Here is a 26,519-nt window from a genome sequence, read left to right on the forward strand (position 1 = left end):
ACAGTGCTTTATCACTATTTATACACGATGGGCGGTTATACGTCGGGCGTAATAATTTCACGAGGGCGCAGTTTTAAATGTTTTCACATCCAAGGCTTTTATAGAAATATGAATATAGTTGTAAGACATGATACAAGAGGATATTACACGAGTGTCTTTTCATATTGAAATTTTAAAATGAGTTGATGAAAATAATAAATGCGAGGCTCTGCCGATTTTTTTTTTTCAACGAGTTTAATAAATTCATTGTGGAAAGACACGCATGTAATATTTTGTTTGTTTGTTTTGTTAGGTTTAACGTCGCACCGACACAATTATAGGTCATATGGCGACTTTCCAGCTTTGATGGTGGAGGAAGATCCCAGGTGGCCCTCCGTGCATTATTTCATCACGAGCGGGCACCTGGGTAAAACCACCGACCTTTCGTAAACCAGCTGGATGGCTTCCTCACATGAAGAATTCAACGCCCCGATTGAGACTCGATCCCTCATCGATGAGGGGCAAGTGATTTGAAGTCAGCGACCTCAACCATTCGGCCACGGAGGCCCCCAATATTCTTTTTATCACATGTAAGCTTTTCCTGCTGAAATATCACATTTTTTCTTTCTATAACCATAACAGACCAAGTAAATTCGTCCAACGTTTCCTATACTTAGCTTTATTACACAAGTGTATTAACAAAATTATGTAATGGTTTTATTTAAGAAATAATATATCTCATCCAGTGATTTGTCGTTGAATAAATCATTGTTTGGAGTTCAGATGCGAAGGAATTATATCACGAGGGCGCAGCCCGAGTGATATAATAATACGCATCTGAACGACAGACAATTATTTATTCAAGAGCAAATCACTAAATGAGATATATTATTTTGATTCTAACACGTTACCAAGGATTTTTAAGTACATCCTTGACGACATTCATTAAATATTTGCCCGTTTTCAATCGGTTTCTTTTCCAGTGCGCCGCTATGCCGTTTGACGCCATGACGTAATAATTGTGACGTCAGAGTATAATAATTCACTGTTTTCTGCCTTCTTTGTTTAATAGGAAAATGAATCGGATCGTGTTAGAATCCACTTTTACGACGTCAAACATACGATAAATAACTACATCACATATGTAAGATAACGCCCGCCGTGAGTTTCGTGAGACTCATGCTAAGCCCTGTATTACGGTGAACTTTCTTTACATAGCTCACAATAGAAAGGTCCGTGACTGCCATCCATACAACATGTAATACGATCAACATTGGCTTTAAGGACCAGTGATGAAAGTAAATAGTCAAAGTACATGGTATATCATATTCGTCCGAAAATTTACAATGCAGAAAATCTTTTGCGTGATATTTTGATACAACTGACAGCTTGCGTAGGTTTGATATGGATTTTCTCGAATAATGATAGCTACACACAGAACAGAACAATTAATACCATTGTCCAGTGTCAACTCACCCCTCAGTATGGTCATTCCTACCCCTGGAGGGATAATTATCTTTAGAATTGATCCAAAATCCTTCCTCATCTCATGTTGCACTATGGAAGACTCCGCGAATCCTCCCACGAGAAACATATACGAGATATCTGGAAAGAAAATACAAGCGTTTGGAATGAAAGATTAAACTAATTGGCAGATACACCAAAATGGCATAGCTAAATACAAGGCTAGCATTTATTTTAAACGTTTTCTGGCACGCGTGGCCGATACAGCATGTGTTTTTAGCTCACCTGAGCACGAAGTGCTCAAAGGTGAGCTTTAGTGATCGCCCTGTGTCCGTCGTCGTCCGTCTGTCGTCAACAATTTGACTGTTAACATTCTAGAGGTAGTTCGATATTGGGTCATATTGGGTCAAAAACTAGGTCACCAGGTCAAATCGAAGGAAAAGCTTGTTAACACTCTAGAGGTCACATTTTTGGCCCAATCCTAATGAAACTTGGTCATGTTACCTTCAATAAAATCTTGGACGAGTTCGATATTGGATCATCTTGGGTCAAAAAAACAGGTCACCAGGTCAAATCAAAGGAAAATCTTGTTAACACTCCAGAGGTCACAATTTGGGCCCAATCTTAAGGAAACTTTGTCAGAATGTTACCCGCAATAAAGTCTTGGAGGAGTTTGATACTGGGTCATCCAGGATCAACAACTAGGTCACCAGGTCAAATCAAAGGAAAAGCTTGTTAACGCTGTAGAGGCCACATTTATGACTGTATCTTAATGAAACTTGGTCAGAATGTTAATCTTGATAATTTCAAGGTCCAGTTTGAATCTTGGTCATGTAGGATCAAAAACTAGGTCACCAGGTCAAATCAAAGGAAAAGCTAGTTAACAATGTAAAGGCCACATTTATGATCATATCTTAATGAAACTTGGTCAGAATGTTAATCTTAATGATCTATAAGTCAAGTTCAAATCTGGGTCAGGTGAGATCAAAAACTAGGTCACTAGATCAAATCAAAGGAAAAGCTTGTTAACACTCTAGAGGCCACATTTATGACTGTATCTTCACGAAACTTAGTCAGAATGTTAATCTTGATGATTTTTAAGTCAAGTATGAATCTAAGTCATGTAGGATCAAAAACTAGGTCACAAGGTCAAATCAATGGAAAAGCTAGTTTACACTTTAGAGGCCACATTTATGACCATATCTTAATGAAACTTGGTCAGAATGTTAACTTGATGATCTATAAGTCAAGTTCAAATCTGGGTCAGGTGAGATCAAAAACTAGGTCACTAGGTCAAATCAAAGGAAAAGCTTGTTAACACTCTAGATAGAGGCCACATTTATGACTGTATCTTCACGAAACTTAGTCAGAAATTAATCTTGATGATTTTTAAGTCAAGTATGAATCTAAAGTCATGTAGGATCAAAAACTAGTTCACCAGGTCAAATCAAAGGAAAAGCTAGTTTACACTTTAGAGGCCACATTTATGACCATATCTTAATGAAACTTGGTCAGAATGTTAACCTTGATGATCTATAAGTCAAATTTAAATCTGGGTCAGGTGGGGTTAAAAACTAGGTCACTAGGTCAAATCAAAGGAAAAGCTTGTTAACACTCTAGAGGCCACATTTATGACTGTATCTTCACGAAACTTCAGAATGTTAATCTTGGTGATCTTTAGGTCAAGTTCGAATCTAGGTCATGTTGGTCAAAACCTAGGTCACTGGGTCAAATCGAAGGAAAACACTTTAGAGGCCACATTTATGACCATATCTTAATGAAACTTGGTCAGAATGTTAATCTTGATGATGTTTAGGTCAATAGGTCAGGTGAGCGACACAGGGCCTTCATGGCCCTCTTGTTTAATATCCACATTTCCCGAAGATATTGAAAGGCAAACTGGAATCAGAAAATACTTGAAAAACCACAGCGTTTTATTATGTTCTTGTTGGATATATGGGTGAATATGACACATTTCTCCCTTTCAAACTTTTTGTTAAAAAAGCACACAGTTTTTTTCTCTATATTTTGCTGTGACGACCCAAAAATGCACAACCAATAATATAAACTTCATGATAAGAAAGTCAAAAGTCCGGTGTCCCCTAAAAGAGACAAAGTCGAAAACAATAAAATGATGCCACAGACAAAAGTTTATAAGATCCATCAAGCTAATAAAGCTATTCGAGTGAGAAGCCATTTAGAGCTCAAGCGGCCCCTAAAAGGTGATCAAGTGTCCCCAGTTGAATAAACTTTAAAGAGTACCTTACAATAATGCTACAAACAAGTGAAGAAGTCATTTAAATGTATTTCTATTTTTATCTCGCCAATTGCATAAAAGTGGGTGGAAACCTTACAATGAGGCTAGAGAGCAAGTTTCATGACGATCCATTCAGTGCATCATCAGAAGAAGTCGTTTATAGGTTGATCTATTTAAGCTAAAGTGGCCCCTTAACGAGACCAAGTGCCCTATTTGAACAAATCTGGCATAAAAACTTATAAAATACAAATACATTTGTACAGCGCAAAACCTATTTCAAAAATATTATATAAAAAAAAAACTATTGCGCTTCACACAGTCACAGGTTATTTACAAACTCCATTCTATAACATAAAAACATTTAAGCAGTTCAACCATAAAACATTCTAAAGAGGTAAGTTTTCAGTTCTTTTCTGAAAAATTGTTCATTTTTTAAGATCACTAGGGAGATTGTTCCACCATTTTTGTCCAACAACAGCAAAGGATCTATATCAGCGAGTCTCGTTCTTGTTCTTGGGACAGTAAACTGAATATCATTTGAATATCTTCTGAATATCATCTGAAGATCTTAATTTGTATTTTCTTTGAGCACACTTTAACAACACACTCAAATAAGATGGAGCTTTTCCTTGTATAGTACGAAATACAAGAACAAGAACTTTGAATATAATTCTAGCCCTTACAGGCAGCCAGTGAAGAGATTTTAGAATTTCTGTTGTAGGATGGCTATCTCGATCACTGGTAAACAATTCTGGCTGCTTGGTTTTGCACTCTCTGAAGTCTGTTGATCTGATAGGCAGGGATACCAGTGAAAAAGCCATTGCAAAAGTTAAGATGAAAATGAATAAGTCCATGCACCATGATCTCTGTGGACTTTTGTGATTGATGTTTACGACTGTCTTTCAGATTTCTTGGCTGGACATGCGCAGTTTGGCATTTCTTTCTTTAAAAATATATGTATATCGAAATTAAGAGAGGGAAAATGAGGTAATGAAGATGGAAATGAAGAGATGAGGAGGGAAATGAGGCGCGATGAGGAGGTAAAATGAGGAAATGAGGAGGTAAAATGAGGAAATCAACTTAAGACCATCAAAGATGAAGTAAGAAAAATAAAAAAATGACTTTCAAATGTAGTAAATAATACATAAAGTAACATGAAAACTACAAAGTTCGTTGACTTATTTCACTACTTAATTTATCAAATATTTGTTCTTTAGATATCATGTTTACGCTTCCCGTACACAGTGTAACTGACAAGTGGGTTCTTTACCAGTGTAAATGGGCACGCAGATAATGTGTAGTCTACCATCAAAACATACATATTACTGTGGTAATTGAATGATAAAAGCTAGGCGCGTGGCTATATTGAAATTAAGTGTTAAAAAGGATACCTGCTACATGCGATAGGGTATTGTTGATAGCAAAATGAAATTTCAAAGTCACGTTAAATCGTTGCAGTTCCGAGTTAAAACCGGACAATTTTGAATTTATTTGCGAACCTGCGAGCTACTGGAACCTACCTAATGTATTCAAACGAAAATCGCCTCTCGGCTCTAGGTGAAATAATATATGTGAAAGATAATTTGAAACCATTGAATGAAAGGCTACAAGACTTTGAAATGTATACTTTGTAAACAATAGCAAAGGTAATGTACCTTATACAATTATTGGATACTTTGTATCGATCTAATAATGACTGAAATCGTTACCGGGTTCATACGAGAAGGAGCAAATGACCAGAGCTTTTTAGTCGTGTTCGGACTTGTAGGCTATTGTGAAATAGTGTATGTAATAGTCACAGGAGAGGTAATTGGAAATCATTGAATGAAAAATTAAACAGCAACGCAATACAGTCATTTGAAATGGATATGAGCATTGTTATAATATTAATTGACTGGAGTCTGGAATGTTGGGTGCGGCAATGACGTCATGGAAAATTTTCCGTCGGGTTGGGTAAACGTGTCCAGACCTGCCCGGCTGACTCACCTATCACTCCACTGTTTTCCGCTAGGGTGTGACCGACCTATTGTTCCTGTGCAGTGATAGGATACCCACCCTACTGTTCCTGTGCAGTCTTACGATACCCACTCATTGTTTCTGTATTATGATATCGCCCTTGGCGGGTGGGCGGGCTGGCGGCGTCCGGAGCATATCTTCTTCATCCATGGAGGAATTCTGATGTCACTTGGTACAAATGTTCACCATCATGAGACGGAGCGCCATGCGCAAGAACCAGGTCCCTAGATTTAAGGTCAAGATCACACTTAGACGTCAGGTCAAATTCAATAATGACCTTGTCCGGAGCATTTCTTCTTCATGCATGGAGGGATTTTGATGTCACTTGGCACAATTGTTCACCATCATGAGACGGAGTGTCATGCGCAAGAACCAGATCCCTGGTCAATAATTACTTCCCTTTGTTGTTACTATAAATAGCTTATATTGTAACTTTCTTATTACTGGTCGTAGTGAAAAATCGAGACCACTTTTTCTGTAGTACAACATGCATGTTTTAATTCAATTTAATTTTGATGTGTATTTTGACCTATCTCTACCTGGTAAGGATTTTTGTGCGGACTTAGAATTTTTTTAGATTAACTTCCTTTTGTTATTTCTATAAATAGTTAAAATTGTAATTTTTTTATAATTGACCGCAGGGAAAAAACCAAGACCACTTTTTAGGGGTACAACATAGATGTTACTTTCAAATTTTAGGCGTATTTTAAGGTATCTCTACCTGGTAAGGAGTTTTTGTGGACTTAGAAAAACAAAAGAGTTACAAGAATTACTACACAACCAGAATTAAAATTCCATTTGCAAATACAAGTGCTAGTGTAAAGAAATTTGCTATGACGGGCGTCTATTGTGACATTCTGGCACTCTTGTTAATACTCTAGATTCCATGATTTTGCATGAAACTTAGTCACAACATTTTTCTTTATAAATTGTAGAACGATTTTCAAATAGGGTTTTCTAGGACATAAAAGCAGGTCACTGCGTCATATCATAGCAAAACATTCTTAACACCCTTAAGGCCTATATTCTGTCTGACCTACAAAAAACTTGGATAATTTTTTTTTTTTTTTATAAAATCTGGGTAAAGTTTGAAAGCCTCTTATCTTATATCAATAACTTATTTACTATGTTAAATCATAGAAAATACTTCATAACACTATATAGGCAATATTTCTATTTGTAATATATGACATTCGCCAGAGCATTTGACTTCATGAAGTCTAAATCAGTTTAAATATTGAGTTTTCTGGGATTTAAAAGTAGGTCGCAATGTTAAATCACAGAAAAACTTTGCTACAATCTAGATACCTAGTCACCTACTTTTGACACAGTTTCAAATTCGTCCAACATTTTGTTAAGAAAACGTTCTGACCAGGGTGCAATCGGATTGGACCAGAATTGTGGTCTATGGAGTGTTCAAATTGAAATTGTTTTCGTCAGACAGACACGACGAACGAAGGACACGGGGCGATCATACTAGCTCATCTTGACCATTTTGTCACAGATGCACATCTTCTTATGTATATTATAATATTTTAGTAAACGGTTTTATCGAGGAGGAAAATAACTTTACATTTTTTTTAAATCTCGTATATATAATTATCACCGGCGTTCAATGTTTAGCCGTCTTTTTATGGCGAATTTACAGTTTCAAAACAAAAAGAAAGAAATGTATCTAAATGTTATCATTTTCTATACATGAAAATAATAAAAATAAAAAACGAATTCCGTAACATCACAAGCTAACATAATGATTTTCATGTCTTTTTACAGAAATATTTTTATGTTTTTACAAAAATGATATTTCTATATGAATCTGTTAAGTTATAGGATTTATAACAAAAATGGCCAGAGCAAACTCGGTCAAATGCAGAAGGTTATATTGCTTACTACGGGATAATATGCGAGCTGTTTTTCAATGCATTGCCCAAAGCGATATCAGGATTAATGCAAAATCTATAGAACTGAATTATTGATGATGAAAGGGAGACAATCCAATCTGAGGGAATCGATATATTCTATATGTCGCAGTCCAAAATTACCCTGGCTTAATTACTGGTTTGGTTCTGCTCATATGAGTTCGAGACTCGGGTCAAGGGATTACAGGTCTTGAAATACACAAATATGCGCCTATATAATATTTTATTTGTCAGCGACCAAATCTGTGGCCTTCGCCATCAATATTTCATTCAAAGTGCAAATACATAGAAATAGTAAAACCGATGAATGTCAAAATGTAGATAAATGATTAAGCATCAAAAACAATCTTCTAAACTAGAAGATGCTTTTGTAAAAAAGCGCATGTCTCCCCCAATGCATAGTCGTACAGGCAAGAAGTCAATAGGAGACAGTAGCGAAAGTCAAAGAGACATTGATGGTTGGCTGCAATAGGGACCATCTACTTAGCATGTCCAGTCATCCCACTAAGTTTCAACATTCTAGGCCTAGTGGTTCTCAAGTTATTGTTCAGGCTCCTGTGACCTTGACCTTTGACCAAGTGACCCTAAAATCAATAGAGGTCATCTACTCTGCACATCCAATCATCCTATTGAGTTTCAACATTCTGGGTCAAGTGGTTCTCAAGTTATTGATTGGAAAGAGTTTTCTATGTTCAGCCCCCTGTGACCTTGACCTTGATGAAGTGACCCCAAAAACAATAGGGGCCATGAATCTACTCTGTAAATCCTATCACCCTATGAAGTTTGAAGGTTCTAGGTCAAATGGTTCTCAAGTTATTGACCAGAAATGAATTTCCATTTTCTGTCCGCTGTAACCTTGACCGTTAACAGAGTGTCCCAAAAATCAATAGAAGTAATCTACTCTGTATGTCCAATCATCCTATGAAGTTTCAACATTCTGGGTCAAGTGGTTCTCAAGTTACTGTCCGGAAATGATTTTAAATATCCAGGCCCCTGTGACTGTGACCTTTAACAGAGTGTCCCAAAAATCAATAGGGGTCATTTACTCTGCATGTTCAATCATCCTATGAAGTTTCAACATCCTGGGTCAAGTGGTTCTCAAGTTACAGACCAGAAACGGTTTTCCATGTTCAGGCCTCTGTTACCTTGACCTTTAACAGAGTGACTCCAAAATCGATAGTGGTCATCTACTCTGCATAATCAATCATCCGATGAAGTTTCAACATTCTGGGTCAAGTGGTTCTCAAGTTACTGACCGGAAACGGTTTTCCATGTTCAGACCCCTGTGACCTTGACCTTTAATAGAGTGACCCCAAAATCAATAGGGGCCATTTACTTTGCATGACCAATAATCCTATGAAGATTCAACATTTTGGGTCAAGTGGTTCTCAAGTTATTGATCGGAAATGGTTTTCTATGTTCAGGCCCCTGTGACCTTGACCTTTGACCAAGTGACCCAAAAAATCAATAGGGGTCATCTACCCTGCATGGCCAATCATCCTATGAAGTTTCAACTTCTGGGTCAAGTGGTTCTCAAGTTATTGATCGGAAATGGTTTTCAATGTTCAGGCCCCTGTGACCTTGACCTTTGATGGAGTGATCCCAAAAACGATAGAGGTTGTCTACTCTAGCAGCCCTACCACCCTATGAAGTTTGAAGGTTCTAGGTCAAATGGTTCTCCAGTTATTGATCGGAAATGAAGTGTGACGTACGGACGGACGAACAGGGCAAAAACAATATACCTGGAAATACACAATTATGCGCATATATAATACTTTATTTGTCAGCGACAAAATCTGTGGCCTTCGCCATCAATATTTCATTCAAAGTGCGCAAGGCGTTGTGCAAATTAGCCGGGAAATCTAAAATTAGAGGAGAGGCCCATCCATTTGGTTCGTTATTATAGTTAGTGAATTATGAATAAGTGATATGGGTAAAGACTGGACTATTGGATAGGGTTTATATGAGGTGTATTGGATGAAGAATAATTCCTAAACACGACTAAATACAACAATTAGACTACGGAGGACGATAACGGACTAATTACAATAATATGACTACGGAGGACAATACGGGACATACATAACATAAACATAAAGAAAACATAAACTACGGGCAGTGTATACTTGACCCGGCGACATATATATTTCGCGTTTTAATCCTTTTTTGAAAATGAATATGCAATTAAATAACATCCGTACATGTTTGATATTAAAGCGGACTTTTCAAACTTGAACATTGGACGCGTAAAAAACCAGACTACGCAGAGTCGTATTTTTCAGTGGTTTACTGGAGGCTTTCGAGCATGAAGTCAAAAGCATACCTGTAATTATTGTGACCGCATTGTGCTTAGTGCTATACTGCATTCTGCAAGATGACAAGGGATATCTGTCAAGTATTTCTGCGTACAAATTGAGCAGATTCACCCTGTCTAGGATATATGTGAAGTATTTCTGCGTACAAAGTGAGCAGATTCACCCAGCCTAGGATATCTGTCAAGTATTCCTGCGTACAAAGTGAGCAGAATCACCCTGTCTAGGATACCTGTCAAGTATTTCTGCTTACAAAGTGAGCATATTCACCCAGCCTAGGATATCTGTCAAGTATTCCTGCGTACAAAGTGAGCAGATTCGCCAGCCTAGGATATCTGTCAAGTAGTCCTGCGTACAAAGTGAGCAGATTCACCCACCTAGGATATCTGTCAAGTATTTCTGCGTACAAAGTGAGCAGATTCACCCAGCCTAGGATATCTGTCAAGTATTCCTGCGTACAAAGTGAGCAGATTCACCCTGTCTAGGATACCTGTCAAGTATTCATGCGTACAAAGTGAGCAGATTCGCCAGCCTAGGATATCTGTCAAGTAGTCCTGCGTACAAAGTGAGCAGATTCACCCACCTAGGATATCTGTCAAGTATTTCTGCGTACAAAGTGAGCAGATTCACCCAGCCTAGGATATCTGTCAAGTATTCCTGCGTACAATTTGAGCTGAATCACCCTGTCTATGATATCTGTCAAGTATTCCTGCGTACAATTTGAGCAGAATCACCCTGTCTAGGATATCTGTCAAGTATTCCTGCGTACAAAGTGAGCAGATTCACCCAGCCTAGGATATCTGTCAAGCATTCCTGCATACAATTTGAGCAGAATCACCCTGTCTAGGATATTTGTCAAATATTCCTGCATACAATTTGAACAGATTCACCCTGCCTAGGATATCTGTCAAGTATTCCTGCGTACAAAGTGGGCAGATTCACCCAGCCTAGGATATCTGTCAAGTATTCCTGCGTACAATTTGAGCAGATTCACCCTGTCTAGGATATCTGTCAAGTATTCCTGCGTACAAAGTGGGCATATTCACCCAGCCTAGGATATCTGTCAAGTATTTCTGCGTACAAAGTGAGCAGATTCACCCAGCGTAGGATATCTGTCAAGTATTCCTATGTACATAGTGAGCAGATTTACCCAGCGTAGGATATCTGTCAAGTATTTCTGCGTACAAAGTGAGCAGATTCACCCTGTCTAGGATATCTGTACAATATAAGGTTCTTTCACTGGTTGTAGGTGCAGATAGGAATTTCCGGTCTGAAGGGTAACTGTTTAGGCGGTTACGAGGCTCCAGCCGAGTGACCGCGTAAACAGTTACCCGAGAGCCGGATATTCCCATCTGCACCTACAGCGAGTGATAGAATCTTTTTCTTGCATACCATATTCAACAAAGAAGAGTAAAAATTAAATTCAAACAAATGATTTTCTTAAAGCACTTTTTTTTCTTGTAGTAGCGTATTAACAAAGCGCGGGAACTTTACGTCCGTAAACAGGAAGTACGTCATGACGGTTCCGGTTTTGTTTTATCATCTGCAATGAAACGTTATGTTATTTCCTTAAAATAACGTTTTTTGAATCGAGAAATATGTGATAAGGAACAAAGAGGAACTATCAAGGTATTTAATTTTTATCCCGTTTTACGAAAAACATTATCATTACTACACACATCTTCTGTACATATGTAGTTCGTTATACGTCATTTACAGCACGAGAGTCATCTTACACCCCGGGGTGTAAGATGGAGTTTTCTTGCACATCGGACTGGCGTTTCCACTGATTTTACCCATGCCGGCAAAACCCATCTGGCACCCCACTATGCCAGATGACTCTCGTGCTGTTAATGACAACTAGTAGTTCATGCACTGTTAATATATTATTTATGTAAAATACGAAAAAAGCAGGTACCTTGATATTTGCTCTCCGTTCCTTATAGTATATTTCTCTATTCAAAATACATTAGTTTACCGTAAAAACATAACGTTACGCTTCAAACGATAAAACAAAAGTGGAACTTTGTTATTGTGCGTAACGCAAAACAACATGACGTCACGTCTGCTTACGGACGTTAATTTCCCGCGCTTTGTGTTCATTCTCTACTATAAGAAAGAGTGCTAAAAAGAAAGTATTTCTACCTTTTGTAAAATACGGTATGCAAGAAAAATAATCTGCCAGAATGAAATGCTTATATCTATACGATATGCAAGAAAAAATATCAGTCATGTGTTTACGAATCGGATGGAAATATCCGTCCCGCGGCCACCTGCGCATGAGCGGTAATTCGGCAAGCCTCATTACCGCCCAATGCGCAGGTGCCCTCGGGACGGATATTTCTATCCTATTCCTAAACACATGACAGATATTATTATTCCAGCCTCGGTGAAATCACCAGAAATCCCCGTCTAGTATGCAAGAAAGTGAGAAGATTCACCCTGCCTAGGATATCTGTCAAGTATTCCTGTGTACGAAGGGAGCAGATTCACCCATCCTAGGATATCTGTCAAGTATTCCTGCGTACAAGTGAGAGGATTCACCCAGCCTAGGATATCTGTCAAGTATTCCTGCGTACAAGTGAACAGAGTCACTCCGCCTAAGATATATATCAAATATTCCTGCGTACAAAGTGAGCAGATTCACCCAGCCTAGGATTTCTGTCAATAATTCCTGCATAGCAGATTCACCCAGACTAGGCGTACAAATGAGTAGATTCACCCAGCCTAGGATATCTGTCAAGTATTCCTGCGTACAAGTGAGCAGATTCACCCAGCCTAGGATATCTGTCAAGTTTTCCTGCGTACAAGTGAGCAGATTCATCCAGCCTAGACGTACAAGTGAACAGAATCACCCCACTCAGGATATCTGTCAAGTATTCCTGCGTACCAGTGGGCAAATTCACCCAGCCAAGGATCCTAGGTTGTGTAAATCTGCTCACTTGTACGTCTAGGGTAGGTTAATATGCTCACTTTGTACGCAGTAATGCTTGACAGATATGTTCTCGAAAGTTTATGACGTGTGAATACACATAATCCCTTGTCACCATGTAGAATGCAACATAGCACTAAGCACAATGCGGTCACAATAATGTACATCAAATATTATGAAGGAAGAGGGCGCTTTTGACTTCATGCTCGAAAGCCTCCAGTAAACCACTGAAAAATACGACTCTATCTAGTCCGGTTGTCTAGGCATCCAATGTTCAAGTTTGAAAAGTCCGCTGTAATGTCAAACATGTACGCATGTTATTTAATTCATTTTCAAAAAGGATTAAAATGAGAAATGTATAAAATATATCGATTCTCTCAGATTGGCTTGTCTCCCTTACATCATCAGTAATTCAGTTCCATAGATTTTGCATTATTACATCGGGCATTCTTCATTAGTCTATGATATATTTATCTTGCTTTCGGTTAAACTGCAATGTGGTGTATTGGCATGTGGTAAACTTACACCGTTCTTTCTCCTTGTGCCTATGTTGTAAATATACTGATGATAGGAATAAAAAAGTTCCTAGGCTGGGAGAATATGCTCACTAATACGTAGAAATACTTGACATATATCTTAGGCGGGATGAATCTGCACACTTTGTATGCAGGAATAGTTGACAGATACCCTAGGCGGGGTGAATCTGCTCTCTTTGTACGCAGGAATACTTGACAGATACCCTAGGCGGGGTGAATCTGTTCACTTGTACGCAGGAATAGTTGACAGATACCCTAGGCGGGGTGTATCTGCTCACTTTGTACGCAGGAATAGTTGACAGACACCCTAGGCGGGGTGAATCTGTTCACTTGTAAGCAGAAATACTTGACAGATATCCTAGGCTGGGTGAATCTGCTCACTTTGTACGCAGGAATACTTGACAGATACCCTAGGCGGGGTGAATCTGCTCACTTTGTACGCAGGAATAGTTGACAGATACCCTAGGCTGGATGAATCTGCTCACTTTGTACGCAGAACTACTTGACAGATATCCTAGGCTGGATGAATCTGCTCACTTTGTACGCAGGAATAGTTGACAGATACCCTAGGCTGGATGAATCTGCTCACTTTGTACGCAGGAATAGTTGACAGATACCCTAGGCGGGATGAATCTGCTCACTTGCACGCAGAACTACTTGACAGATATCCTAGGCTGGATGAATCTGCTCACTTTGTACGCAGGAATAGTTGACAGATACCCTAGGCTGGATGAATCTGCTCACTTTGTACGCAGGAATAGTTGACAGATACCCTAGGCGGGGTGAATCTGCTCACTTTGTACGCAGAAATACTTGACAGATACCCTAGGCGGGGTGAATCTGTTCACTTTGTACGCAGGAATAGTTGACAGATTTCCTAGGCGGGGTGAATCTGCTCACTTTGTACGCAGGAATTTGACAGATACCCTAGGCGGGGTGAATCTGCACATTTTGTATGCAGGAATAGTTGACAGATATCCTAGGCTGGGTGAATCTGCTCACTTTGTACGCAGGAATACTTGACAGATACCCTAGGCGGGGTGAATCTGCACACTTTGTATGCAGGAATAGTTGACAGATACCCTAGGCGGGGTGAATCTGCTCACTTTGCACGCAGAAATACTTGACAGATACCCTAGGTGGGGTGAATCTGTTCACTTGTACGCAGAAATACTTGACAGATATCCAAGGCGGGATGAATCTGCTCAGTTGTACGCAGAAATACTTGACAGATACCATAGGCGGGGTGAATCTGCTCACTTTGTACGCAGGAATACTTGACAGATGTCCTAGTCTGGGTGAATCTGCTCACTTTGTACGCAGGATTACTTGACATATATTCTAACCTGGGTGAATCTGTTCACTTGTACGCAGGAATACTTGACAGATATCCTAGGTGGGGTGAATCTGTCCACTTGTACGCCTAGACTGGGCGAATCTGTTCACTTTTACGCAGAAATACTTGATAGATATCCTAGGCTTGATGAATCTGCTCACTTTGTACGCAGGAATACTTGACAGATATCCTAGGCGGGAAGAATCTGCTCACTTGCACGCAGAAATACTTGACAGATATCCAAGGCTGGGTGAGTCTGCTCACTTTGTACGCAGAAATACTTGACAGATACCCTAGGCGGGGTGAATCTGCTCACTTTGTACGCAGGAATACTTGACAGATGTCCTAGTCTGGGTGAATCTGCTCACTTTGTACGCAGGAATACTTGACAGATATTCTAGGCCGGGTGAATCTGTTCACTTGTACGCAGGAATACTTGACAGATATCCTAGGTGGGGTGAATCTGTTCACTTGTACGCCTAGGCTGGGCGAATCTGTTCACTTGTACGCAGAAATACTTGATAGATATCCTAGGCTGGATGAATCTGCTCACTTTGTACGCAGGAATACTTGACAGATATCCTAGGCGGGATGAATCTGCTCACTTGCACGCAGAACTACTTGACAGATATCCTAGGCTGGGTGAGTCTGCTCACTTTGTACGCAGGAATACTTGACAGATATCCTAGGCTGGATGAGTCTGCTCACTTTGTACGCAGGAATACTTTACACATATGTTCTAGGCAGGGCGAATCTGTTCACTTGTACGCAGGAATACTTGACAGAAATCCAAGGCGGGATGAATCTGCTCACTTGTACGCAGAAATACTTGACAGATATACTAGGCGGTGTGAATCTGTTCACTTGTGCGCAGGAATACTTGACAGATATCCTAGGCTGAGTGAATCTCTTCACTTGTACGCAGGAATACTTGACAGATATCCTAGATGGGGTGAATCTGTTCACTTGTACGCCTAGGCTGGGCGAATCTGTTCACCTGTACGAAGAAATACTTGATAGATATCCTAGGCTGGGTGAATCTGCTCACTTTGTACGCAGAAATACTTGACAGATATCCTAGGCGGGATGAATCTGCTCACTTGTACGCAGAAATACTTGACATAAGTCCTAGTCTGGGTGAATCTGCTCACTTTGTACGCAGGAATACTTGACAGATATTCTAGGCTGGGTGAATCTGTTCACTTGTACGCAGGAATACTTGACAGATATCCTAGATGGGGTGAATCTGCTCACTTTGTACGCAGGAATACTTGACAGATGTCCTAGTCTGGGTGAATCTGCTCACTTTGTACGCAAGAATACTTGACAGATATTCTAGGCTGGGTGAATCTGTTCACTTGTACGCAGGAATACTTGACAGATATCCTAGGTGGGGTGAATCTGTTCACTTGTACGCCTAGGCTGGGCGAATCTGTTCACTTGTACGCAGAAATACTTGATAGATATCCTAGGCTGGATGAATCTGCTCACTTTGTACGCAGGAATACTTGACAGATATCCTAGGCGGGATGAATCTGCTCACTTGCACGCAGAACTACTTGACAGATATCCTAGGCTGGGTGAGTCTGCTCACTTTGTACGCAGGAATACTTGACAGATATCTTAGGCTGGATGAGTCTGCTCACTTTGTACGCAGGAATAATTTACACATTTGTTCTAGGCAGGGCGAATCTGTTCACTTGTACGCAGGAATACTTGACAGAAATCCAAGGCGGGATGAATCTGCTCACTTGTACGCAGAAATACTAGACAGATATACTAGGCGGTGTGAATCTGTTCACTTGTGCGCAGGAATGCTTGACAGATATCCTAGGCTGAGTGAATCTCTTCACTTGTACGCAGGAATACTTGACAGATATCCTAGATGGGGTGAATCTGTTCACTTGTACGCCTAGGCTGGGCGAATCTGTTCACCTGTACGAAGAAATACTTGATAGATATCCTAGGCTGGGTGAATCTGCTCACTTTGTACGCAGAAATACTTGACAGATATCCTAGGCGGGATGAATCTGCTCACTTGTACGCAGAAATACTTGACAGAAGTCCTAGTCTGGGTGAATCTGCTCACTTTGTACGCAGGAATACTTGACAGATATTCTAGGCTGGGTGAATCTGTTCACTTGTACGCAGGAATACTTGACAGATATCCTAGGTGGGGTGACTTTGTTCACTTGTACGCCTAGGCTGGGCGAATCTGTTCACTTGTATCTAGAAATACTTGATAGATATCCTAGGCTGGATGAATCTGCTCACTTTGTACGCAGGAATACTTGACAGATATCCTAGGCGGGATGAATCTGCTCACTTGCACGCAGAAATACCTGACAGATATCCTAGGCTGGGTGAGTCTGCTCACTTTGTACGCAGAAATACTTGACAGATACCCTTGGCGGGGTGAATCTGCTCACTTTGTACACAGGAATACTTGACAGATATTCTAGGCTGGGTGAATCTGTTCACTTGTACACAGGAATACTTGATAGATATCCTAGGTGGGTTGAATCTGTTCACTTGTACGCCTAGTCTGGGCGAATCTGTTCACTTTTACGCAGAAATACTTGATAGATATCCTAGGCTGGATGAATCTGCTCACTTTGTACGCAGGAATACTTGACAGATATCCTAGGCGGGATGAATCTGCTCACTTGCACGCAGAAATACTTGATAGATATCCTAGGCTGGGTGAGTCTGCTCACTTTGTACGCAGGAATACTTGACAGATATCCTAGGCTGGATGAGTCTGCTCACTTTGTACGCAGGAATACTTGACACATATGTTCAAGGCTGGGCGAATCTGTTCACTTGTACGCAGAAATACTTTAAAGATATCCTAGGTGGGATGAATCTCCTCACTTGTACGCAGGAATAGTTGACTGGTATCCTAGGCTGGATGAGTCTGCTCACTTTGTACGCAGAAATACTTGACAGAACTCCAAGGCGGGATGAATCTGCTCACTTGTACGCAGAAATACTTGACAGATATACTAGGCAGGGTGAATCTGTTCACTTGTGCGCAGGAATGCTTGACAGATATCCTAGGCTGAATGAATCTTTTCACTTGTACGCAAGAATACTTGACAGGTATCCTAGGTGGGGTGAATCTGTTCACTTGTACGCCTAGGCTGGGCGAATCTGTTCACCTGTACGAAGAAATACTTGATAGATATCCTAGGCTGGGTGAATCTGCTCACTTTGTACGCAGAAATACTTGACAGATATCCTAGGCGGGATGAATCTGCTCACCTGTACGCAGAAATACTTGACAGATATCCTAGGCTGGGTGAGTCTGCTCACTTTGTACGTAGGAATACTTGACAGATATCCTAGGCGGGATGAATCTGCTCACCTGTACGCAGAAATACTTGACAGATATCATAGGCTGGATGAATCTGCTCACTTTGTACGCAGGAATACTTGACACATATGTTCTCGAAAGTTTATGACGTGTGAATACACACAGTCCCTTGTCATCTTGCAGAATGCTGTATAGCACTTAGCACAATGCGGTCACAATAATGTACAGGTATGCTTTTGACTTCATGCTCGAAAGCCTCCAGTAAACCACTGAAAAATGCGACTCTGTGTAGTCCGGTTGTTTATGGATAAATCTGCTCACTTGTACGCAGAAGTATTTGACAGATATCCTTGTCTGGGCGAATCTGTTCACTTGTACGCAGAAATGCTTGAAAGATATCCTAGGCGGGGTGAATCTGCTCACTTGTACGTAAGAAATACTTGACAGATATCCTAGGCGGGGTGAATCTGCTCACTTGTACGCAGGAATACTTGACAGGTATCCTACGCGGGATGAGTCTGCTCACTTTGTACGCAGAAGTACTTGACAGATATCCTAGGCCGAATAAATCTGCTCACTTGTACGCAGAAATACTTGACAGATATCCTAGGTGGGGTGAATCTGTTCACTTGTGTGCAGGAATGCTTGACAGATATCCGAGGCTGGTTGAGTCTGCTCACTTTGTCTGCTCACCCAGCCTAGGATATCTATCAAGTATTCCTGCGTGTAAAGTGAGAAGATTCATCCAGCCTAGGACATATGTCATTTGTTCCTGCATACAAGTGAGCAGATTCACCCAGCCTAGGCGTACAAGTGAGCAGATTCACCCCGCCTAGGATATCTGTCAACTATTCCTGCATACAAAGTGAGCAGATTCACCCCATCTAGGATATCTGTCAAGTATTTCTGCGTACAAAGTGAGCAGATTCACCCCGCCTAGGATATCTGTCAACTATTCCTGCATACAAAGTGAGCAGAGTCACCCCACCTAGGATATCTGTCAAGTATTTCTGCGTACAAGTGAGCAGATTCTCCTACCCTAGGACCCATTTTATTCCTATCATCAGTATATATACAACATAGTTACAAGGAGAAAGAACGGTATAAGTTTACCACATGCCAATACACCACATTGCAGTTTAACCGAAAGCAAGATAAATATATCATAGACTAATGAAGAATGCCCGGTGTAACATACAGGATCATAGAGTCAATAGTATGTAAGAATTTTAGATGTTGTCAAAATTTTAATGACAATTTGAAAAATGAATATGCACAAAATCAATAAATTCGTATCTCCACAGGAAAAGGTGTTAATTCGACAGCATTAAGCCAGTAACTTTTGATATGTTGATCTGCATTATAAATATTCTTGAAACCATTCTTACACAAAATTTAAGCCAAATATCACCATGATTTGCAAAGATATTTCTAAAGGCAAAAACCGTCATGTGTAATTCACTAAAGAGCAATCAATCTAGTCTTATCGTGCAATAAAAACATCTTCCAGTATTTTTGATTATTGATCTGTTTGAAAAAAAAAAACAAGGTACATTCACACGTAAAATCACAAGAAAATCAAACAAATGATTACAAACTTACTTTTCTTTATTTCATGTACATTTTATATACATATGCAAAATAAGAAGACATTTCCTGGGAAGTATTTTTGCTGAAACCGAAAAATGCTTTTTCAGTTTTACTCTTAAATATAGATAGATATGATAGTGTATACCAAACAGGTTTCCGTGGTTTACCTTTGAGTGCAGGGCTGTTAAGGACACTACCAACTGATTGTTTTATCTTGTCTACAGTGGGTAAGAACAACCTTCTCATTACACCAGGGGCTAGTTTCAGAAGTCCGTTCCTTGTCCAAGTTATCTCGGGATCACCATACTGTTTTACTGCACTAGCAATAGAACTGCCCTAATAAAAGGGGAAACGTGGTTAGATATCGTCTGTATTTCTAGTACTATTTAACATTATTACATGACTACTTATATAAATCTTCAGTCAGAGGTATACGACTATCAAGCATTTGAACGTTTATTTTATAGATAAAAAGAGCGCTATAAGAATCTGGTAAATGATAATAATCTACCCTTTAAGCGGTCAATGGATATCTTGAAACTTAGAAATATGACACAAATGCGTCTACATACACTTTATTACAAAACGGGTTGTGATGTGCATTTCACATTGTAGTAAGCACTCCAATCCGTTTTGTAATAATTATAACAATTTCAATAATTTAATGAATGTTCACTTTGATTTTCTAACTACTTGCCTTCTTCTACTTATATATAATTAGTAAAAGCCATATTGTCAAAAGTAAGACATATGTGACCTTCACCTCCTTGACTTTTATTCACTAAGTAAACCTTAGAAATATTACACAAATGCGTTTACACACATTTTGCAGCTTTATTACAAAACGGGTTGTTATGTCCATTTCACATTGTAATTTAACACTCCAACCCGTTTTGTAATAATTATTACAATTTGCAACATTTTACAAAACGGGTTGTTACAAAGCTTTCCAAAATTTGAAATATGATTCTTGAGCTGGCTTAACATTTAATGTAAGCTCGATATTCAGTTTTTAACTCTTTCGGCGCTAGAAAACAATGGCTATTTAATAAGTGTGACTAGTACTTTTTCCAAGAATTGCCTAAAATATTTGGCGCTGGAAGTATTATTTTCTCAGAAATTTGGCACCGAAGGGTTAAGTTTTCACTTTCAGTCGCTAACGACTTGCTCATAAATGTGCAACCACAGTTATTTGATTTACAGAACTATTTAAAACCTTTATTTCATTAGTTTGATTAACAAATAAAGTATTATAACAGCGATCTTCTGTCTGATCCTTAGATAGAGAAAATTCCGTTGCCAAAGTAATGTGTTTGTTGAAAATATCGTGATTAATCCACCAAGTGGCATTTAGAATAACGGCTGGTTCACAAATTTATTTTTGTAGATAACCGTTCTCTCCTATCTCTGCAAGCATTGTAAATGAGTCTTTATAATATCTGTTGGCATGTTTCATCCATATGATAAAAAAATATTGATATAACGTACACTGGCGCAGAAAGGGACGATCTGTATACGTTACGTCACTTTCGATTATTACTTTCTTCATCATCCTTGACGTTGATGAAGTTATATTCTAATATGAAAAATGCGCATTTTGATAAAACAAGGCAATACTAACGTCATTTCAACATAGTTTTTGTTCTACCAAATTTGATATATGAAATTATATTAAAGGAAAAGGCAATGTTATTCTGTATGCTAGGGTTTCTTAAAACATTCAAAGAAGTGAAAGAATTTTCAAAATCGACCTAAAAATGAGAAAGTTATGAGCATTTAAATATTTGATAAAAACGGCGGCCATTTTGTTTCCATGCAACAAAAAACAAAATGGCGGATTTATTCAGTTTCTAGATACATATCTGAACTGTATTTACTTATTTCTGTAGAATAATTTCTCTGCCTTTTCCAGCTATAACGAAAAAAGTACCATGTTTTACATCTTGCACTCAAGAAACATGAAATTAATCTATTTAAAAGGTTATTTGTTAAATAACGAATTTAAAGAGTGTGTAAATGACGTCATATACACACTAAAACGGCTGCCTCCATTATCTGTCATTTTCTAAATTTCAAACTGCCATATCTTTTTCAATAGTGGTCCGATTTTGAAAATTCTTTCAGTGTTATGAACGCCTTGATGATATTAACTTACTGTTAAGCTTTCCTTGCCCTTTAAGGGGACGCATATTGCTACTTTCACACTTTATGCGCAGAATTGAGGAAGGGGTGGATTTTAAGAAATTGATGGTGGGAAGATAAAAAAACCTATTCCTCAATTGATAAAAATACTCATGGACACCTGTAATATTCAGTACTTTGTGGATAAGGATGTTGTACTATGAATGCAATAAGAAAACAGAGGTCTTCGTGAAAGTACAGCCAATACAAAAAAATATTAAGCTTTTGTATAAAGAAAAGAACAAGTTTTGTACAATACCAGTGTAACAAATAATGCTCTACTTCTGAGTTTTCTTTCTAACGTACCAGGTTTCGGTAGCAGGGTACACTTAGATTCGAAAATTTTGGGCACGGCCAGGTTTACATGTAGCGAGTCGTAATACTGCATTTCCCTAATGAGCAGAATCAGGGTGACCATTTTATAAATTGTGTGCATGTTTTGTGTTTTTAATTACTGACAAGATCAGGACTCTCGTACAAGAATACAGAAAGCACCATCCATTAAAAGTAACATGCCAAAATCATCAATTTTGCACTTTTTGAACAGCCTGCAATGATCCCGTTGCAGGAACAATGTCCAATTTTATTGCATTTCTCAATTTAATAGTCCCTACTGAACTACAGGATATTAATGGAATGGGGGCCCATCCATCTCGTTTTTTCACAAAATAGCAAAAATGTTCCTGAGTACCAATCAACAAGCATGGGACCCTTCTATGATTTGAATTTCCCGCGCCAAGATGACTCATCGATTCATACACAGCTAGCAGCAGTTAGTTTTACAACTGAAATCAGAATTTTATATGTATCAGCTGTTTAAATTTTCTCAAGAATTAACAATCATTATCTCTCACTTTAATTTACAGACATCCAAAATCACGAAGTTTTAATTATTACAAATATTGACGGGGGCCAAAATTCGAAATGTACCCTGCTACCTTAAGATTTTTCAATTAATGAACAACAGAGGGTTTTACTAGTTCTGAACTTTTATATATCTTTCGCAAATTAAACCAGATAAAAATGTTTTCAATAGCATGAAAAGAAGTCTGTATGTGAGCGTCTAAACTTGTCCACCCCTAACGCATAAATGTAGCCAAAATTTACAATTTGTCGCTAGGAGACAAAGAATGTAAAATACATCCGTTTTTATCATTTTCTGGCATGATTTAACGTCTTTAGGAATGATATAAGGGCAATTTTGTTTCATTTTGCGAAAATAAAATGTTCCCACCCCCTATTTGCCTATTTCATGGGGTCCCCACCGTCCGAACATCCCCCTGATTGACGAAATGCATAGCTGGTGCGGTAAATATGCGCTACGTGGGTTAATAATGATAAAAAATGATGCTTTTACTGTACAAGAACATTGTTAATGGTGCTAGAATCTAAAGAAATCGTATGCGTGTATATTGACTTTCATGCTTTGATGTGTCCTCACCGTAACATTTTTGAGCTGCTGTGCCGTCAGTTAGCGTTTTAAGTCCCCAGAAAGTTTAAAATGTCGAACAAGAGGTTCTAAACTATGTGAAACCGCACAAATTTAAGACTTCTTTCGAAATTTAATATTGGCAGATTTCCCTTAAGGTAGCAGGGTACACTTAGATTCGAAAATTTTGGGCACGGCCAGGCTTATATGTAGCGAGTCGTAATATTGCACTTCCCTAATGCGCAGAATCAGGACTCTCATACAAGAATACAGAAAGTTATCAAAACGAAAGTTTTACACCATCCATTAAAATAACATGCCAGAATCATCAATTTTGCACTTTTTGAACAGCCTGCAATGATCCCGTTGCAGGAACAATGTCCAATTTTATTGCATTTCAGAAAGTTATCAAAACGAAAGTTTTACACCATCCATTAAAATAACATGCCAAAATCATCAATTTTGCACTTTTTGAACAGCCTGCAATGATCCCGTTGCAGGAACAATGTCCAATTTTATTGCATTTCTCAATTTAATAGCCCCTACTGAACTACAGGATATTAATGGAATGGGGACCCATCCATCTCGTTTTTTTTTCCACAAAATAGCAAAAATGTTCAATCAACAAGCATGGAACCCTTCTATGATTTGAATTTTCCGCGCCAAGATGACTCATCGATTCATACAAAGCTAGCAGCAGTTAGTTAACTGATATCAGAATTTTACATGTATCAGCTGTTAAATTTTCTCAAGAATTAACAATCATTATCTTTCACTTTAATTTACAGACATCCAAAATCACGAAGTTCTAATTATTACAAATATTGACGGGGGCCAAAATTCGAAGTGTACCCTGCTACCTTGCTTAAATTTAACGCCTGGGATCGACGCCATCTTTCTCATTGATAAAAATGTAAACAAAAAAATCAGTGTGGGATTGGCATTGCAGGGGCATAACATGACATTCTACGAAATGAATACCTTAGTACAGGTATCTAAGAGGCTACACTGGTCTGTTGGGTTAAATACATAACGTCGATCACTTGAAATTGATCTTGAAAAAGTGGTTAATTTGAGTTTATTTACATGGTTTTTAATTTTCCCACGACTTTTCGGCGATTCACTGCAAAAAGTATTACTGCGCTGAACGAACGGTAAATCATACAACGGGAGACAACATAGGTGTCAGCACGTGTATATCTTTTTTAAAAAAACTATCAATGTTTATAATTTCTTATCAAATAATGAATTGTATCCAGAAAATGTGTCTTCAATATCTGAAAATTAATTTCTATGGATCTTTATAAAAAATATTACTTACAGCGGACTATTTTCCGAATCGAAGTCATTTCCGCTTTCAGTTGTGAGGCACTTCCGTTATAGTTTTTGACAACAATAAAAAATACAAAATGAATTAATAAAGTCACATATAAACTGACTGCTACTCAGATCAGAGTAAGTGTAGTTGTTAATACAACATTCTATTTGTTCAGTATATTATGAGATAAAGTTTTCCTTGAACTACATTATCAATTGATTACGTTTAGATGCAGTGCATTTACAACTTGTCTGCCCCCGATTTTTTTACGTGAATGACAGCAGTCTCGTGCAACACGTGGAAACAAAGTAAGGAAAGTATGGTGGAGAATTCGAGGACACATTTTAAATGACATAAAAGTGAGGATAACTGTATTTTTGTTTGAGTTTTAATTATTGACATTCCTGCTGTATATTAGTAAGTTTTGAGAATGAGATTTGAAAGTTATTTTGCACGTATTCACATTGATTCGACCTCACAACCAGATTTCATACCACATTTTAAAGATTTTTAAGAAAATACATTTTCAAAAGTTTGTTGAATGTGTTTGGATATTTAGGTGCATTGTATTTCGGGAATAACAAGTTGAAAAGTAATAATGGAATCATTTCTAGGTCCTTATTGCAAGCAACTCGACATATGTAAACAAACTAAATACTGTGTAAAGCTTACCGTATGCAAAATGAAAATAAAGTTGGTGAACTTATTTCACTTTTTTCTTTAAATTAGTATCTGTAGAATATTGATAAATGTTTGGACAAGGTAAAGTGCGATTATTTTCACACACACAAAACATTAATTGAGTACTCTGTTCACGAGTCGTATGTAATTTAACAGTAACTTTCTTATTTGAATTTTTTTTTCATCTTTATTTTAGTGAGCATTCCTTTGTGTACTAATAGCAGTTGAAACAGTATCCATTTCATGTACCGAAACCTTGTACTTTTTTGCAGATAAATTATATCACACCCCACCCACGTTTTTCTAATTTCAAAGTCTGCGTCCCCTTAAATAAAAAAGATGTTTCAGAATCGAAATGATACAACAGAACGGGGTTAACGATTAGCCTTATATTTGAAGAAAAAAAATCAAACTACACCGAATTATAGAAAGAAAGGGTTGTATAAAATGAAAATTGAACAGCATATAAACACGTATATTATTCTACAAACCAATTGTCAGTATTGAATTCCGGAAAGCGCCTTTAAAACTCACCATTTTCAAAGAACTGTTACATTATCTTCGTTATCATGCATTTGCAATATTGTCCCAGTGCTGAAATTTCACTTAACTAGGTGGAACATAGTTTTAAGGGGACGCATATTGCTACATTCACAGTTCATACAGCAATGCGGAAGGGGTGCATATTCAAGAAATCGATGGTGGGAAAATAAAAAACATATTCCTAAACTGATATAATACTGATGGACATCTGTAATATTCAGTATTTTGTGGATAAGGATGTGGTACTATGAATGTAATAGGAAAACAGAGGTCTTTGTGAAAGTACATTCAACACAAAATATTAAACTTTTGTATAAGGAAAATACAGGTTTTTTACAATAACAGTGTTCCAAATAATGTTGAAGGGATGAGATTTTCTTTCTAACACACCAGGTTTGCTTAAACATGTAAAAATTTAACGCCACGTCTGTTCATCTCGAGATGGACGCCATATTTCTCATTGATAAAAAATGTAAACAAAAAAATCAGAGTGGGATTAGCATTGCAAGGGCATAACATGACATTCTACACAATGAATACCTTAGAACAGGTATCTAAGATGCTACACAGGTCAGGCGGGTTAAATGCATAATGTCGATCACTTGAAATTCATCTTTAAAAGGTGGTTAATTTTAGTTTGTTTACATGGTTTTTAATTTTCCCACGACTTCTCGGCGATTCACTGCAAATGTATTACTGCGCCGGACGAA

The 26,519-nt window shown here is 38.3% G+C and overlaps 1 protein-coding gene across 1 annotated transcript in view; it reads right to left on the minus strand.

Moving 5' to 3' along the window:
- The window catches only part of LOC123546996 (heat shock 70 kDa protein 12A-like), a 96,593-nt gene that overhangs the window by 30,949 nt on the left and 39,125 nt on the right, over nucleotides 1-26,519 (minus strand). Inside the window, exons 7-8 of the mRNA XM_045333718.2 lie at nucleotides 19,825-19,993; nucleotides 1,456-1,584 (exon numbers count right to left, since the gene is read on the minus strand). Of these exons, the coding sequence (XP_045189653.2) occupies nucleotides 1,456-1,584; nucleotides 19,825-19,993 (298 nt within the window). The remainder of the gene's footprint in view (nucleotides 1-1,455; nucleotides 1,585-19,824; nucleotides 19,994-26,519) is intronic.

Source organism: Mercenaria mercenaria, chromosome 9, assembly GCF_021730395.1.
Source record: "Mercenaria mercenaria strain notata chromosome 9, MADL_Memer_1, whole genome shotgun sequence".
NCBI lineage: Eukaryota > Metazoa > Mollusca > Bivalvia > Venerida > Veneridae > Mercenaria > Mercenaria mercenaria.